Here is a 15,773-nt window from a genome sequence, read left to right as displayed (position 1 = left end):
TGGCCGGCTGTGCGTCCATTCTCCCGCCGTGAGTGTGTCTGTCCGTGCGTCCGCACGTTCATCTGTGCGTCCGTCCTTGTTTTCGCCCATGCATCCGCTCCTGCGTCCGTCCATGGCCATCCGTCTGCGCAGCCATCCGTGCGTCCGTCCATGCATCTGTCTGTGTGTCCGTTCGTTCACCTATTCAACACTCCAAGTACCACCATCTCGCATTTTTTCATTATATATTACTCATATAGAAGCACCGCCATCCTGCGGGCATTCCGAAGACTGAACAAAAGGAGGCACACGCACACTTTCTTACGGCTTGCGCTTCGGGTCTACTTCCCACCTTCAACCACCTCGAGTTCATGGTATATACTAGTTCACTGTATTCATGGCACTGCGGCCCAACGCTTGCTAAACCTTTCTAAAACGAAGGAGGTTACGCCCAGCGAGTATAACTTAGGAACCCTTTCTTGTCTTCTGCACGTTGTTGAACAATAAAAAATTCGCAGCGTGCTCGTTAACTGAAAGCCGAATGCTCCTGTCTCTCATTCCCTCTTGGCAGCCATTGGCCTGTACATTGAGCATTATCTTTTATTGTTCAACAACGCACAGAAGAAATATCTCATGGGCACCACCTTGGAGGTCAAAATGTAATACTTGTTACACACTACTACTATGGCTACGAGGGACGTACGTGTGCCGCTATAACAAGCTTCGCCGTTAAAAAACCTTGCCCATAACGTGTGCTTCACGGCTTTAACGGAGCACAAAGCACTCAAAGCCAAACCGGAGGTGTAGGCTTGCTGTTCCTCTGTCATCAACATAACTGCCACAAAGAAATAATAGACACTTTTAATTGGGCGTACGTAACGAGCCCACGTACACAGCACTGCCACGGGAGAGAACTCCGCATGTGCAGTACGTAACGTATCGATTCCAGAGATGCGCGCGTACGACCGAAACAAGAAGCTGCGTAGGTAGCGCAAAGCTTACTACGTTACGTTCTCGCGAAACCTCGAAGAAACCAGAACGAGAGTTTAAAGTGGCAGCAGTGGCGTTCGAAGCAAACAGCAACAGCGTACCTGATGCAAGGCATGTGTACTTCACAATGAGAGGTGATGTTTTCATGCCAGACAAGGTAAATTGAAGCAGCTCGTTTCAGCACCTTGATGATTCAGAAAAAATTGCCTGGCGTCTCACGCAAATCCTCAAGAATCGCCTTCAATAAGTTGTGTGAGGGAACGAGTCTTTTTCTGCCGGTCCTCTCGGCGAATGAACCCGTAAAGAAAACGGCAGATTGGTACGTACTGATTCATGATGCAACATAACACGTCTTGGACGTTGTGCGAGCTTTCACTCCTTAAATGTGCTGGTAGTAATCGTAAGGCCTTGAATAAGTGGAACACGACCACTTGCTGCTGAGTATGCTAGGAATTATCAGCAGCAGCACTGCATTGAACGCTGGGGTTGATCCAATGTGGCCATGCCCGATCAGACGCATTGTGCAGCCAAGTTCAAAACAACAAAGGTTAATGCACACACCCAGTGCACCGAGTAACGATGCCAAATATCTGCACAGCGAACGCCACGGCCTGACTCGTACGCCCTTCCCCTCACCGTCAGGATGTTTTTCGCACAGATCACAGAGGTCACGTTATCACTGGGACTTAGCATACTTCTAGCGTGGGTGGCGCTGATAAGCATTCCAAAGCCTTGTATCTCAAATACGACTTAGCTAGTTGAGTGAAACGCATCAAGGTACGTTAAATTAAAATGACGTTGCACGCTTCACTTGCGGCGTGCGCAACGTAATTTTCACAGCGTACGCATCTTCCCGTACGCTCAACTAAAAGTGTCTGATACACCACTAACACGAGCATCTGGCCCTTGAGTTCAACTTGAGAGGGTGATTAGATCGCTATTTCAGTTTTGTCATATTTGTGGCACCTGTGGCGCTCTGTTTCCAGGATTATTAGTAGTGCGATTGCGTTGAAAAAGCTCGTTTCACAGAAATTTTGATGTCGGCTTCTCTCGTTGTGAGCGAAAAGCGCATCTAGTCTCTGACAGAAACATTTAGAAAGATGACATAAATATAAACTTTTAAAAAACAACTTCGGTTCGAGTGGAACTTGAACCCAGGCCGTCGGCGTAGCAAGCAACTGTTCAGAGCTACAGCGCTGATTTGAGTTGCTTCCGAATAAAGTATCCAAATGTCACGAAATTATGTCTTGTTAACGCACGTAGTATTGTGTGGCATAAGCATAGAGTTGCGTCAAGACATGTGAATTACAAAACGAGTGAAGGATTTAAAGGCCATGTACAGAGTACTGGGACATTCTTCCGCAGCGAAGTTATCAATTAATTGAACAGTTAAGAAGGCCTGTGAGTTTGCGTGTAGTTGCTACCTCAATGTTTCGCTATAAAACAGGAATTATGGCAGTAGGCATTCAATAGAGTAGCGTGGAACGGTCAATGTTAGGCGCACAACTGTCCTATTCCTTTCAGCGTGATTGAAGGCATTGAAGCGCGGGGCCCGATTGCGATGTCCTGTTTTACTCTTGAAGGCGAAGCTTAAGCACCCTCTAATTTTTATATCTTGTTACAAATTTCTAGTCATTTTGTAAAGATCAACAGATAAGTACCTATGAGAAGGAACTTCACCGCAGCAATGGAAGTGTCTGGAACAGTACCAACGAGCCCCTAACTACTCGAAAATTACCATAATAGCTGAACGCGCCGCGCTCTCTAAGCCACAATTTGAAGTACGCCATTGAAACAACATTTTTACAAGAGTGACTACTGCAAGGTTATATGAAAAAAAAAATAATTGAACCAGCTGCGCTTCGCGGACACTCATCAAACAGCGAAGCTGGTCATCTTCCATTCATCAGGCTAACATCTTTTTACTTCTGCTAGTCTTTCACATACGTCGCATCACTTCTCTTTATTTGTCTATCTTCGTTAAGTTTTGAGGTTGTATACTATTGCTTTAATGCATCTTGAACATTCCACTCTTATACGCGTGTCTGCAAAGAAACTTCAACTGTTGACTTCATTTTTAGATGACCAATGCTGAGCAGCGAGACTCATTTGATTTCTCTGTACATATTCGTTTATGAAGACTATGTGTAAAAGTCGCGTTTGATGACGAGTTTTCTCTTTTTTTAGCAAGGCAGATATGAACAGTGGGATTTATTCTACTTACATGGCACGTACACGCCTATAATGAGCATTTCCACATTGGCAGACAGTAAAGGCTGGACTAAGAATAGAAAAATCATTGGAACTTTTCAGCAACCTTTATTTTTTCCACCGACGACCACTATTTGATGGTCCACAAAATAGCAGGAATGTGACTGCATCGTGTTGGGCATGCGCTGTTTTCTTATCTACATAACCGTGTATGTACATGCACTAAGAATAATCGCGTCAGGCGTATTTCTTCTTTACGCAAAATCCTCTATTAAACGTGAAGCACTTCCTAGCGAACTGCAGGCCCTTTTAAGCGTTTATATCTACGTATTTTATCTATCCAGCCTATGATTACATATACCTTGGTGTAGACAAAAATTTGTAGTAGAGAATAACAGGGTTATACGAATGCGTCTTGCTGATCATAACATGAATAACGTGAAAATCTCGTCACGTACGTGGCCGAACTTTCGCTCCAGACACGAGAGGAAAATACTCTTACGCCATGCGCTCCGATATGCAAGTGTGCGCCACAGGTCATGGGCACTTTACATGCAACCACGAACGTCGACAACAAACATTGGTAATTTAAATGCGAGAGCGTTAACAAAAATGGCCTGAACAACGTTACCCGACCAATACAAATAATACATGTCAGCGTTTCAGTAAGAATTGAACCCAAGCTTTCTGGGCAGTAGTCCACTATTCTATCACAGCCACGGAATGTCTTTGAACTGTTTTAGAAAAACACTCTCTTAGCAGGCGTAACGTTGACGAAAGGTAAATTGATGCAGCCGCGCTGGCTATCTAACGTTTAAATTATTAAATGTGTACTAGTACTCTTGCCACGTTGGGTTCACATCAGTTGTATGTTTAAGCGCCATCCACTGAAGTTTCTATACGTAGCACTAGGTAGGGCTATACCATTCCCCTAAACATAAATGCGACATATCAGCTTACCGCTTCTGCCATTCGTAATACCCATGTTCTGATTTTTTGTTTACAATTACTGCATACCCTACTCGGACCCAAGCAGGAGTGGGAACATCACTAAACATAAAAACACCAACAAGAGGAATTACAACTCTCGTTAACATAAGTTGTACAGTGTATGCAGATTACAATCAAAAAGCAAAGAAGAAAAATAAATGTGCTTCACAATTTCAAACATACAATATTAACTGTGAGAAAACATGCACCTATAACCTTCAACGCGTGAGGTAAATTACTCATTATGTATCGGTAAAGTGAGCACAATAATGAACTGCCTACATTGCTACACAGTATAACCTAACTTTACTTGTCAAGAGAAAGATAAATTTCAAAATGAACTAATCATTAGTTTGTATTCTCGTTAACAACTTCTGATAATTCAGTCCATAGTGATACTACATATAGAAAAGGGTAATGTTGATGTATGTAAGACCAATAAACGGCTGCTTAACTGAAGTTGCTGTTAATAGTACTACCATACGGCACGCAGTGTCAGTTAAGAAGTTTTAATACTGCGTTTTGCAGGGATGTGATACACCTGATATAAAAATGTTATCTGAGATACAGTTCTGCAGTGAGATAGGTTTATTTTATTTCATCTGTCACAGTAAAAAAAAACGGACGCGCTTGAAAAATGCAAGTATGGTGGGTATATTAAACTCAGTTTTCTGATTAGGTATTTTTAATGTGCACTCCAGATAACATCCGCATATCCTAATTTCGGTCTGACGAGAGCTTTGTATGCAGTCAATTTTACGGTTGATGAAGTACGACATAGTTTTAGTTTATTTAATGCGAACTTTTTAGCGCGTTGCTGCAAACATTTTTACAAGTGTTTCCCAAGTTTTACTGCTTGTGACTGTAACACCTAAATACTTTACTTGATTGTTTTTATATAAGCAATATAATAGTATCGGAAAATGCCAAGGGTTCTATTTTCATGCTAAGTGTAATACACACCATCTTCGAACTATTATTCTTCAATCCCCATGTTCCACACTATACGCTTATTGAGTGCAACGTATCAATAAGTCGAACTTTGTCGGAATAGTCAGTCACCATATACAAAATCTTCTGCAAGCAGTTGCTGCTGAAATAGTAGTGCAACTCTACTACGGTGTCTCTAATAATCATGTGGTGTTTTTTTTTAATATACACATACCGTAGGCCTTTCACAGACCTACAGTATCAAATACAAAACATAAACAAAAAATATACACAAAAAAAGAAAAAGTATAAACAGAAAGTTATAAACAGAAACAAAAATACAAAACTATAAAGAGTACGTTAAACCCCACATATCACAAATAAGTACGTTAAACCCCACAAATAAGTACGTTAAACCCCACATATCAAATCAATCAGTCATGTAACTCCATACAAGAGGTTATACGAAACATACACAGTTACTCAAATATGTCTATTATTATGCGCATATCTATAGCTTCATTTTATAACACTTCGCTGAATAGAACAATTACAACATAGTCACCTTCCCTCCACATTCTTCGCATGACACCTATTTTCGTGCTACGTGAGATCTGCTGAACTTTTTAACTTTTACCTGACTTTTCAATGACAAATGCTCCATGTAATGCAGCGTCAAACACGTCTAAAAAACAAGAAACAAAAAGGATGCCGCGTGCAGCAGTCAATGAACTTTTGCAACTGCGTCTAGTGGCGTCAGAAAAAAAAAACATTCGGCTAGGTGGAGCGGCAGCAGTCAATGATACTTTCCTGTGGCCGACACACGCTCTACACCAAATGTCGCCCCAATTTCACAGGTAAGGGTGGAAATGTGTTACATTTAGTCATAGTTTTCACAGTATTCAAGAACTGCCATGAGAACTTAAAAGGATGTAAATATCACGCAGTGGAGTGCTACTACACGCGTGGTTACCAGTGTCAAATTACGGCTGCATCTCTCTAGAGGTCAAATGTCAATTGGAAGGTTTTCCTGTACTGTGTACTGGGTGTAATTAGGAGAATTCAAATGGGCCAAGGGATATAGAAAGTTGCGGCTGGGTGTTGCCTTGTTATTGATAGAGTATCAGTGCCATTTACTAGTTCTTTAGTAATAAATAAAGAAGGCATTGTACCGGACGTCTCATTATCTTTTTTTAAAGAGCTCCTGTGGCATCATTTAAAATATATCAGCATACTAATTGGCCCTGAGGTTTGATCACTGTGCGAATTTTCTTATCGAAAGTATGCTTACGCAGTTTCACTTTTTAGCGCACAAAATGACAAGTACGAAAAGCGACAAGCACACAACGCTGTGTCCCTGTCGCTTTTTGTCCTTGTCCTCTTGTGCGCAAAACAGTGAGATATGATTTACCAACATGCCCAAGCATACACTTATGCAAGTTATGGAACTCTGTCGCAAACTAGCCTTACACTTTACCCTTGTGAGCACTTGTGAATAACTTGAAGTAGCAAGACAAAACGAGAACACCTAAGGAACACAGACGACGCTTTTGACGAATCGAAATAGTGTGAATGGGTTTTTTGTCGACGTAAAAGACTTGTTATATTCATTTCCATATGGTAGTTTGCTAGCTGCTTGACGTAAAGAAAAACATTTCAGCAAGTGAACGAGACTGAAAACACCATGGTCATAAACATTGAGGCTTTCATCACACTCTTACAATTTCCTTTCATTTAAACCATCCAAAATTGCTATAAAATTCGTTTACACTCTACAAACTAGTATTTTTATTGAATCATCCATTACACCCATGTTAATACTATAATTTTATTATAACCTTGAGAATTGGGTCCATTTATATATCACCCAGGTTACTGGCATATATCGCTACGTTAATGACTACATCTCTTTTTTTTTTGACAAAATTGAAAAGTATTCTGCATATTATTAGGATGCGTGGAGAAGGGGGGAAAGGTGGTAAAAGTTCTGTTCACTTTTAAAAAGAAACATTCAAGTTTCTCCATATTCACCTTCCTTTGATGCATTTAATGAACATCTTGCCTGGGCGTATCTGCTCAGGTCTAAGAAAGACGTTCTACCGCACAATAGTGCGCACTTCAATCTTGTGCCGAGGAGAATCGCCGTCACTTGTCCACAAACTGAATAGAATTTGTGAGCACCGAATGGCGTGTAGCCTATTTAGCAATAGACCGGACGTCTCAAATCATACGGTAATCCGGCATTTATCGCCACAGCTGTGTGTGGAACACTGCTACAAAGAAAAAAAGAACGTCCAGGCGGGAAACTGATTAGAAAGAACAAAAAATAAAGTTTCACGTGATGGTGAACGTTCGCATGCGTAATAGCACACACTGAGGAAAGCGGCCAAGAAGCAACATGTCAGCCTCGTGTTTTTTATCCATCGAAACATTCAATGTTGGGTAACACCATGTAAATCACAAGCAACAGCTATGCTCTACTAACCTCCAAACAAAATTCACCAAGCGCACCTCTAATATTGTGTATTTAGTTGTGTGAGAGTGTACATTGGACGAAGAGAGCAACGTTCTAATGATGCGGCAAGGTAAGACAAGAATAATGGCAAAATGGTACGGTAGCCATCCTGCTTCCCAATGTCGAAAATGCGCACGCGCACCTAAGTTAAGCGACACCAGAGTTTCTTATTTTTGTAAGATCAGAGTAGAAAAAGAGAAATCTCCGTTTCTTAACATATTCCAAAACATGAAGAGAAATGTGTTGTGCGACGGTGTTTGGTTTGACTACACGAGATATGCTTCCTTTATAAACACCTGCAAGTATAAAATACGTCTGCCTGTGACTTTATGGATGTTGGCGTTATTGGGGACAAGGGGTCGTGTGTGTGTGTGTGTGTGTGTGTGTGTGTGTGTGTGTGTGTGTGTGTGTGTGTGTGTGTGTGTGTGCGTGTGTGTGTGTGTGTGTGTGTGTGTGTGTGTGTGTGTGTGTGCGTGTGCGTGTGCGTGTGCGTGTGCGTGTGTGTGTGTGTGTGTGTGTGTGTGTGTGTGTGTGTGTGTGTGTGTGTGTGTGTGTGTGTGTGTGTGTGTGTGTGTGTGAACTTTCAACAAAAATGCTTTTAGCACACCAGAACGTGTTCTTGTTTATTTCATTCGCCTCGTTTTTCATGCAAGTTTCATGCAAGTTCTTTGCTAGATGAACCGCTAATGTCATCGTATCTGAAATGTTACGTCTCCGAATGACGATACATCATAATGCTAGACGCCCTAGTGGAAGACTACGCAATTTTCAACCATCTGGTGTTTGTTAACGCGCACTCACGTTTTACAGCAGACAGGCATCTAGCATTTCACCTCCATCGCAGCCAGTATCCAACCCGCGACCATCGGTTCAGCGGACGAGTGCCATAACTGCTACGCCACAGCGGCGCGCTCCATGCAGATGAATCAACTTGCCCCAACACACAAGTTGTTGCTAATTCAGAGTGCTATAATGAAACACTTATTGTAGGTGTTGCCACAGTGTTTAACGTAACCCAACTTGACGGGTCCATGTCATTGAAGCCTTGATCACAGCCCTAACAGTACGTGAAGAGTGTGTCATCAATAGGTCCCATTTGTGTTTTACGCCGATGATATTGCTTAACACCCAACCTACTTCGTAATTCTCTATGCCGATAAGCGCTGTATTCTTCAAGCAATTAACATTCCTCGCCAGGTGTGCACCTCCCCGACAAATTCACTTAATCCAGTAATGGACTGAGCTCAGTGAGATTGTCCTAAGCTACATGCGTTCAAGCGCGTTTACGGAGTCATGCTTGTTTTTGTTGAACCTAATCGCAATTTAATGTTCACACCCACCACACTTCAGACCATTCAAACGGGTGCTCCCTTTTGTTACGTAGGCAAAAGTTAACGTATGCTCACGCCGTTCTTGTGACAACTTCATCAACGCGGTTTTCTTTCCACATACATACTATACTCAATCAACTCGTGCGGCTGCGGCCGATTCTCTGGCGCTGCAAAACCAAAACTATGAGCGACTGTCTGCACGCCCACTTTGCTCCCGTAGAACAACAAATAAACAATATCTTTGCAGTAGAAGAGGTTTTCCTTCATTTAAACAAAACAGCGTGCGTGTGCATGAGGCGGTGAATTTCTCGGTGCATCATTTCTGGCGTTTTTTAATCAACGAAGCTGGCGTTATCGACATAGTGTGCTTGTTCCTGCTTGTCACTGATGGTTGACAGCATTGATATGATGGTTGACAGCATTGAGACGCGAGGGGTTGACAGCATTGGTACGTGAATTCCGTGCGTGGTAGCTTTATGACCATAAAAGTTTCCTGTGCACATGCTGAAAACCGCTCGTTCAGTAATCCCGTAAACGAGAAGGGCATCGCAGGGCAGGTTCCGAGGGCTGCCGTACCGGTCCCCGAAAAGCACCACGAAAGCTCTGACAACCGAGTGTAGATCTTTTTACTGCGCCGCCAGAGGCCGGTATAGTCCAAAGACCGAGTCAGAGCCGAGAGTTGATAACAGAAGAAAATGTATATTAGTTACATAGTACGCGCATTACATACCCGCATACAGTCGGCCAAAACTTTAGCTATTGTTCGAAGCGGCCACTTTTTAAGTGTGAATACACTTTATAAGCGACCCCAAACCGTCCACCGCCGTCGGCAGAATCCACAGTCTTCTCTCTATCTTTAAAAGAAAGAGGACTTGGCGGGCCGCAGCGCGACGCTCTACCGAATAAGCCACGGACGCGACGCTGATATCGGTGTCAGTAACGCGCCTTATATCTTTAACGCCGCTGCGCGCGTCCCCCTCCCCCTTCGCTCGCTCCTCCGCTCTCCTCGCTCGCTGCAGCTGCGCGCGCACCCCTCTCTCTCGCGCGCCCGCCTTCTCTCTCTGTCTCCCGTCGAGAGCGAGTCGAGCGATCGATGTCCCGGAGGCAACGCTACCATCAACAGCGAATGCAGTACAACCGAATGCCAGCACTGCACCCGTCGTTGGAGGTGACGGTACCGCGGTGGTTTCGGCGAAGTTGGAAGACAAGGCGGCGCTGCGAAGGGCTCGTGAGACCGAACGTAAGCGGGCGAAGCGTGCAGCGGATGCCGAACTGCGTGCTCGCGAGGCCGAGTGCAAGCGGGCGAAGCGTGCAGCGGATGCCGAACTGCGCGCTCGCGAGGCCGAGGACAAGCGGGCAAAGCGTGAAGAGGATGCCGAACTTCGCGCTCGCGAGGCCGAGGACAAGCGGGCGAAGCGTGCAGCGGATGGTGAACTGCGTGCTCGCGAGGCCGAGATGAGGCGTCAGCATCCAGCCGCGAACGCGGCCCAAGAAGCGGAACGACAACGCAAGCGTCAGGCGGAGAAGGGCGATAAAGGCCGGCGTCAAGACGCCGCTCGCAATCGTCAACGGTGAGTGGACGTTCCCGAAGCCGTTCGAGCCAGTGAACGTGCCGCGCGGGAGAGGATGCAAGCCCTGGACTTTGCTCGTCCGGACGCGCGTTTCAAACGCGACTTTGTGGATCGCAGCTTCGGTCACAGCTGCGCCGTGTGTGACCGGCTGTGGTTCGATAACAACCTGAGCTGCATTTCCGGCATGAGGAACGAGACCAACAGGTTGAACGCGTTGCGGGTTAATTGGAACGAGTTCGGAAGACGTTCGGGTGAACACCGATGCGACGACATGGATGCGCAAGACCCGCGGCTGGCTCCCTTCGGCGCGTTCCGGGTGTGTGCGTCTTACCGAGAATTCCTGCTGGCCGGGCGGGTTCCGCCATTGAGCAAGAGCCACGGCTACGCGTACCCGCCTCGTCCCGCGGACCTCCCCGATCTGAACCCGGTGGAAGAGCGCCTCATCTCGCCTCGACTCCCCTTCATGGGCATCAGGCGGCTCACGCGGGGCAACGGTCAGTACGGCATTAAGGGACAGATCGTGAACGTGCCCATCGACGTTCCGAGCGTGGTGGAGTGTCTTCCGCGGTTGGTTCCCGAGGACATTGCGATAGACGTGCACGTGAAGCGGAGGCTGGTGAGTTCGGCTACGTACAGGCGCGGACTGGTGAAGCCCGGTAATATCTTGGCGTAGTTGAAGCACCTGGAGCATGCGCCGTTGTATTTCGCTAGTGGTGTGCGCATCGACTGGAGTCGGCTGGGTGTGTTCGATGACGATGATAACATCGAGACTGTTCCCGAGAACATAGATTTGGACGACCCCGTGCAACTAGCCATTGCCCTCAATGCCATGTCAAAGACGATCTTCTTTAATGAGGAGGGTGAGCAACGACCGCGCGCTCTCTTGATGAGAGATGATGGGGAGCGAAGCGGTGAACTGGACGATGCCACTACCGCTGACAAGCTGATCGATCAGTCGCATAGCCTGCGCCTCGCTTCGGGCGAGAACCGCGTTCCACTGGTGCTCTTCATGGATGCGTGTGCGGAAGAGCTCGCCTTCCCCACGATATACATGGGCGTGCCTCGTAAGATCATTGGTCCGCGTTCCACGCCATTTGCCATGGCCAGCAGCGAGATACGGCGCACCGACCGGCGTGGAGCAACGCCGGAGCACGTCTTGTACATGGCCGCAAAGGTGATGCGGTACAACGTTGCGGAAAGCAACATGATGTTTCGCACCAACGAGACCACTGGTTCCATCGCGCGCGAGCAGCTCGAGAGTGGCGGTAAGAAGTTCCTGGAGAAGGTGCTGGACCGCGACCTCGAATTTATGCGGGGCGTTCCAAATACGGTTCAGTACTGGCAGGATCGCAGGAGTGAACTCTTCGTAATGATCCGCCAGTTGGGCAAGCCGCACGCGTTCCTGACCATGTCCGCGTCCGAGGTCCACTGGGAGCGCCTGCTCGAGACCCTGAAGCGGCTGCGGGTTGGGCCCGACGGCACGCCTCGGCCCGTGTCCGAGATGATGGCCTGGGAGCGCGTGGAGCTCGTGAACGAAGACCCCGTTGCCTGCGCGATGTACATCAACAGGATCTTCGACGTCATCATGAACGTGCTCGCCGACCGAAACTGCTCGCCGTTCCGCCCGTACGTGATCCGGGATTACTTCAAGCGGGTGGAGTTCCAGCAGAGAGGAAGCGCGCACGTGCACGTGATCCTGTGGCTCGAAGAGGCGCCTGACGAGGAGCTCACCGGTGAGGAAGGTGCCATGCCCAAGACCCTCGAGACGGTGGCCCAACTCCTCACGCTCGACACTACGCTCCTCAGGCGGCCGCGCACGCAGACGCATCAGCACACCCACACGTGCAACAAGCGCAGCCGCACCAAGTGCCGGTTCGGGGTGCCCTTCATGCCCAGTGATGAAACGAGGATCGCGGTGCCGTTTCCACCTGCGCCGGAGAGAGACGATGCGGAGAGTGAGCAGGAACGCCAGCGTCTCAAGGCCCTCAAAAAGAAGTATGATGAAATGCACGAGGGCCTCGAGTCCAGCGACTTTGAGGATCTCGCCTTGTTCCTACGCGCTTTCGGCCTGCACTCCGAGAAGGAGTATATGGATGTCCTGCGTGCCCGCCTTTCGCGACCCTGCATCCTCCATCGAAGGACCCTGGCGGAGAAGTTTGTGAATGCATTAAACGCGTGGATAGGCCCGGTCTTGGATTCGAATATGGATATGCAGATAATACTCGATCACTACGCGTGCGCTTCCTACGTGGTGGACTATGTCAATAAGTCCGACCGCGGAATGTCCAACCTTAAACGCACCGTTGCCGAGATCCTCAAAACGAATCCCAACGACGACACCAAAGCCGTGATCCGCAAGCTTCGTGTGGGCATCCTTAAAGGAATTGAAATGTCGGCACAGGAGGCGGTCTGGTTTCTGCTCAAACAGGACATGTCGCACAAGAGCCGGGAGGTGGTGTACGTCCCCACGTGCTACCCCGAAGAACAGGTGCGCGTACGCAAAACGCGTGCCGAGTTGGAGGCGCTCCCTCCGGGCTCCACCGACGTCTGGAAAGCGAACCTCGTGCAAAAGTACGAGGCCAGGCCGCCTACCCTCAACGACGTATGCTTCGCCGACTTCGCCAGCAAGTACCGGCCGGTGAAGGGTGATTGCCGTTACGTGCTCAGGGTACGGCCGGCTGTGATACGCTACCGCGGATACAACCCCGGTAACGATGTGGAGTCGTATATGCGGGAAAATGTCCTTCTATACGTCCCGTTGCGAAGCGAAACGGTTGATGTGTTGGATGGTAATATATATGTATGTGTCCATCTACGAGATCAACAAGCAGTTGATCGAGGTAAAACGTAAAGAATACAACCCGGCGGATGACGATGCACTGGTCCAAGAAATGTTGGAGGTCCACTACGCCGAGATGCTGCGGCTCAGGCGAGAGAGAGAGAGGAGGATGAAGAAAGAACAATGCAAGAAGAAGAAGAATGTAATAAAGATGACGGGTGCGCGCGGGTACAAATCCCCGAACGACGAGATGCGGATGCTAGTGTGTACGCGGACGTGCTGCCTAACGAGCGCCTGCTCCGACTGCTCAAGGAGGTCAGTACGCCGTGTGCTGCGGTAAGCAAACGGCACGGAATCATGGAACGAGAAGAGTACGTCTCGATGATGCGCAGCACCAACCCCGAGCGGTACGAGTTGCTGCGCGAGATTCTGCGCCGTCAGACCACGCCGGGGCAGCCTCCGCTGTGGGTCTTCTTCACGGGACCTGCGGGTTGTGGCAAGACCTTCGTGCTCAAGCTCGCCATGGACGTGTATAACCGCTGTGCGGACTGCTGCGGTGCCGTTGGCTGGGAAGACGGCTCCTCCTCATCCGTTCCTTCCGTCTACAACGCGTACGTGATCTGCGCCACTACGAGAAAGGCCGCCGTTGCTGTGGGTGGAACCACCATCCACAGTGCCTTCAAACTCGTGTGGACTGCCCGTGGAAACCGACAGGACGCCCGCCTCGGAGTCATGGGGGACGGTGGACTCCGACCTAGTGACCTGAACACCTTCCGGTGTGCCTTCCGCAGAGTCAAGTGCGTCATCATAGACGAAGTCAGTATGATGTCCGCCGACCAACTCAAACTGGTTGATTGCCGTCTGCGCCAGATCACGCAGCGACTCACCGAACCCTTCGGTGGACTGGACGTCATCCTCTGCGGGGACCTGCGGCAGTTGCCGCCCATGCGTGCCAGTGAGATCTTCAAGCGGCCCCGCAGTGCTGATGGTCTCCTCGGATTCAGCACTGTCACCTGGCATCATCTCGAATACTTCCCGCTCGTGAGAGTCGTGCGCCAGTCCGACGTCACCTTCTCCACGGTCCTCACCAAGATCGGGGACCGCCGCACGATCGAGCCCGAAGCTTCTCGAATCCAGGTTCGTCACGGTCGAGGAAGCCGCCGAGCGCGCGCCCTCGGCCGTGCGCATCTTCTACTCGAACGCCGATGTCACGCGTTTCAACGAGACCGTCGCCCGTTCGCAGGGCGACTCGTGGTGCTTCGCGCGCGTGAGCGGTACCTCGGCTGCAATACGCCGCATCTGCTCGAGAATGCCAAGCGCAGGGTTGCCCGCATGGTTCCCAGCGAGTTTGCTAATCTGCCCGGGGAAGTCATGGCCGTGATTGGCAAGCCCTACATGATGATTCATAACATCGATCTCGTGGATGGTCTGGTCAACGGTGCGGTTGGAGTCTTGCGTCTGTGTGAGCTCGCCGGCCCGTTGCCCGATAATGGAGATGGAGTGGATGAAGGAGGAGGAGAAGACGAGGATGAAGAGACGCGCGTGAGGTGACTGTGGCTCGAGTTCAATGTGCCCGGTACCGGAAAGCTCACGCGTGCGCGCGCCGCTCCGGCCGTTCACGAGGCCCGTTCCAACGGCTACGACGTGACCAGCGAGAACTGGATACCTATCGAGATGCAGTCGGCCACCGTCATGGTAGATTGAAAGGCCGGCATAGCTTGTAAACGGACGCAGTTCCCCCTTGTCCAGGCCAGCGCCATCACCGTGCACAAATCTCAGGGGGAAACCTACGCCTCGGTCGTGTACGACTACTCCAAGACGCACCCGCCGAAGCTCGTCTACGTTGCGCTCTCTCGGTGTACCAACCTCAACGGACTATACCTCACCAACGCTGAGGGAGACCACACCTTCTACCACGAGCAAGACATCCCCGACAAACCCATGCTCGATGAGTTTTGGAGGTTCGAGAATCACCGTCTCGTCACCGTCACGCAGAGCTACCTCTCCGCTCTGAGGGACCAGCATTTCCGCAGGGTGTGCGAGGGTGGCTGTAGGGAGTTCACGCTCGTGCTCCTAAACGCCCGCTCTCTCTCGGCGCATGCACTGGACGTTGCCAAAGACCCCGTACTCTCCAGAGTTGATCTCCTCTGCCTCACGGAGACCTGGAACCGCTCCTCCGGTGACTGCGCTGCCGATGTCTCTCTGATTGGCTACGATTGCGTGACCCGGGCCCTCGCCGAGAGAAGGGCTGGTGGAGTGGACGTCTTCCTAAAGCGCTACCGGCCCTACAGTGAAGAGCTCAGGCGACAGCAGGACCGCACCCAACTCCTGGTCTTACAGCGTGCCGACCTCGCTCCTGATGCATCGCCGCGCACGTGTCCCACTGACGACCCGTGCTCCTTCGCCCGGAGTGGAAGCCGGGGCGAGTACTGCGGCGTGTGCTTGGTTGGACACGTCTACGCCAACGTCCTCTCGCA

General features: G+C 49.2%; 1 protein-coding gene across 3 annotated transcripts in view; it reads left to right on the top strand.

Annotated features, from left to right (window-relative positions):
- Nucleotides 1-15,773, top strand: part of LOC119178505 (juvenile hormone acid O-methyltransferase-like) — a 56,236-nt gene that overhangs the window by 391 nt on the left and 40,072 nt on the right. Inside the window, exon 1 of one of the 3 annotated variants that reach the window (XM_075884963.1) lies at nucleotides 5,879-5,957. The exons of 1 other annotated variant lie outside the window; for it this stretch is intronic. In XM_075884963.1, the coding sequence (XP_075741078.1) occupies nucleotides 5,938-5,957 (20 nt within the window). In that variant the 5' untranslated portion in view covers nucleotides 5,879-5,937. Of the gene's footprint in view, nucleotides 1-5,878; nucleotides 5,958-15,773 lie in introns of those variants that run through there. One more of the 3 variants, XM_075884949.1, reaches the window with a different exon arrangement.

The sequence above is a fragment of the Rhipicephalus microplus genome, chromosome 1 (assembly GCF_043290135.1).
Source record: "Rhipicephalus microplus isolate Deutch F79 chromosome 1, USDA_Rmic, whole genome shotgun sequence".
Taxonomy (NCBI): domain Eukaryota; kingdom Metazoa; phylum Arthropoda; class Arachnida; order Ixodida; family Ixodidae; genus Rhipicephalus; species Rhipicephalus microplus.
The sequence above is the reverse complement of the archived record's forward strand: the minus strand, read 5'-3'. Positions and strand labels throughout refer to the sequence as shown.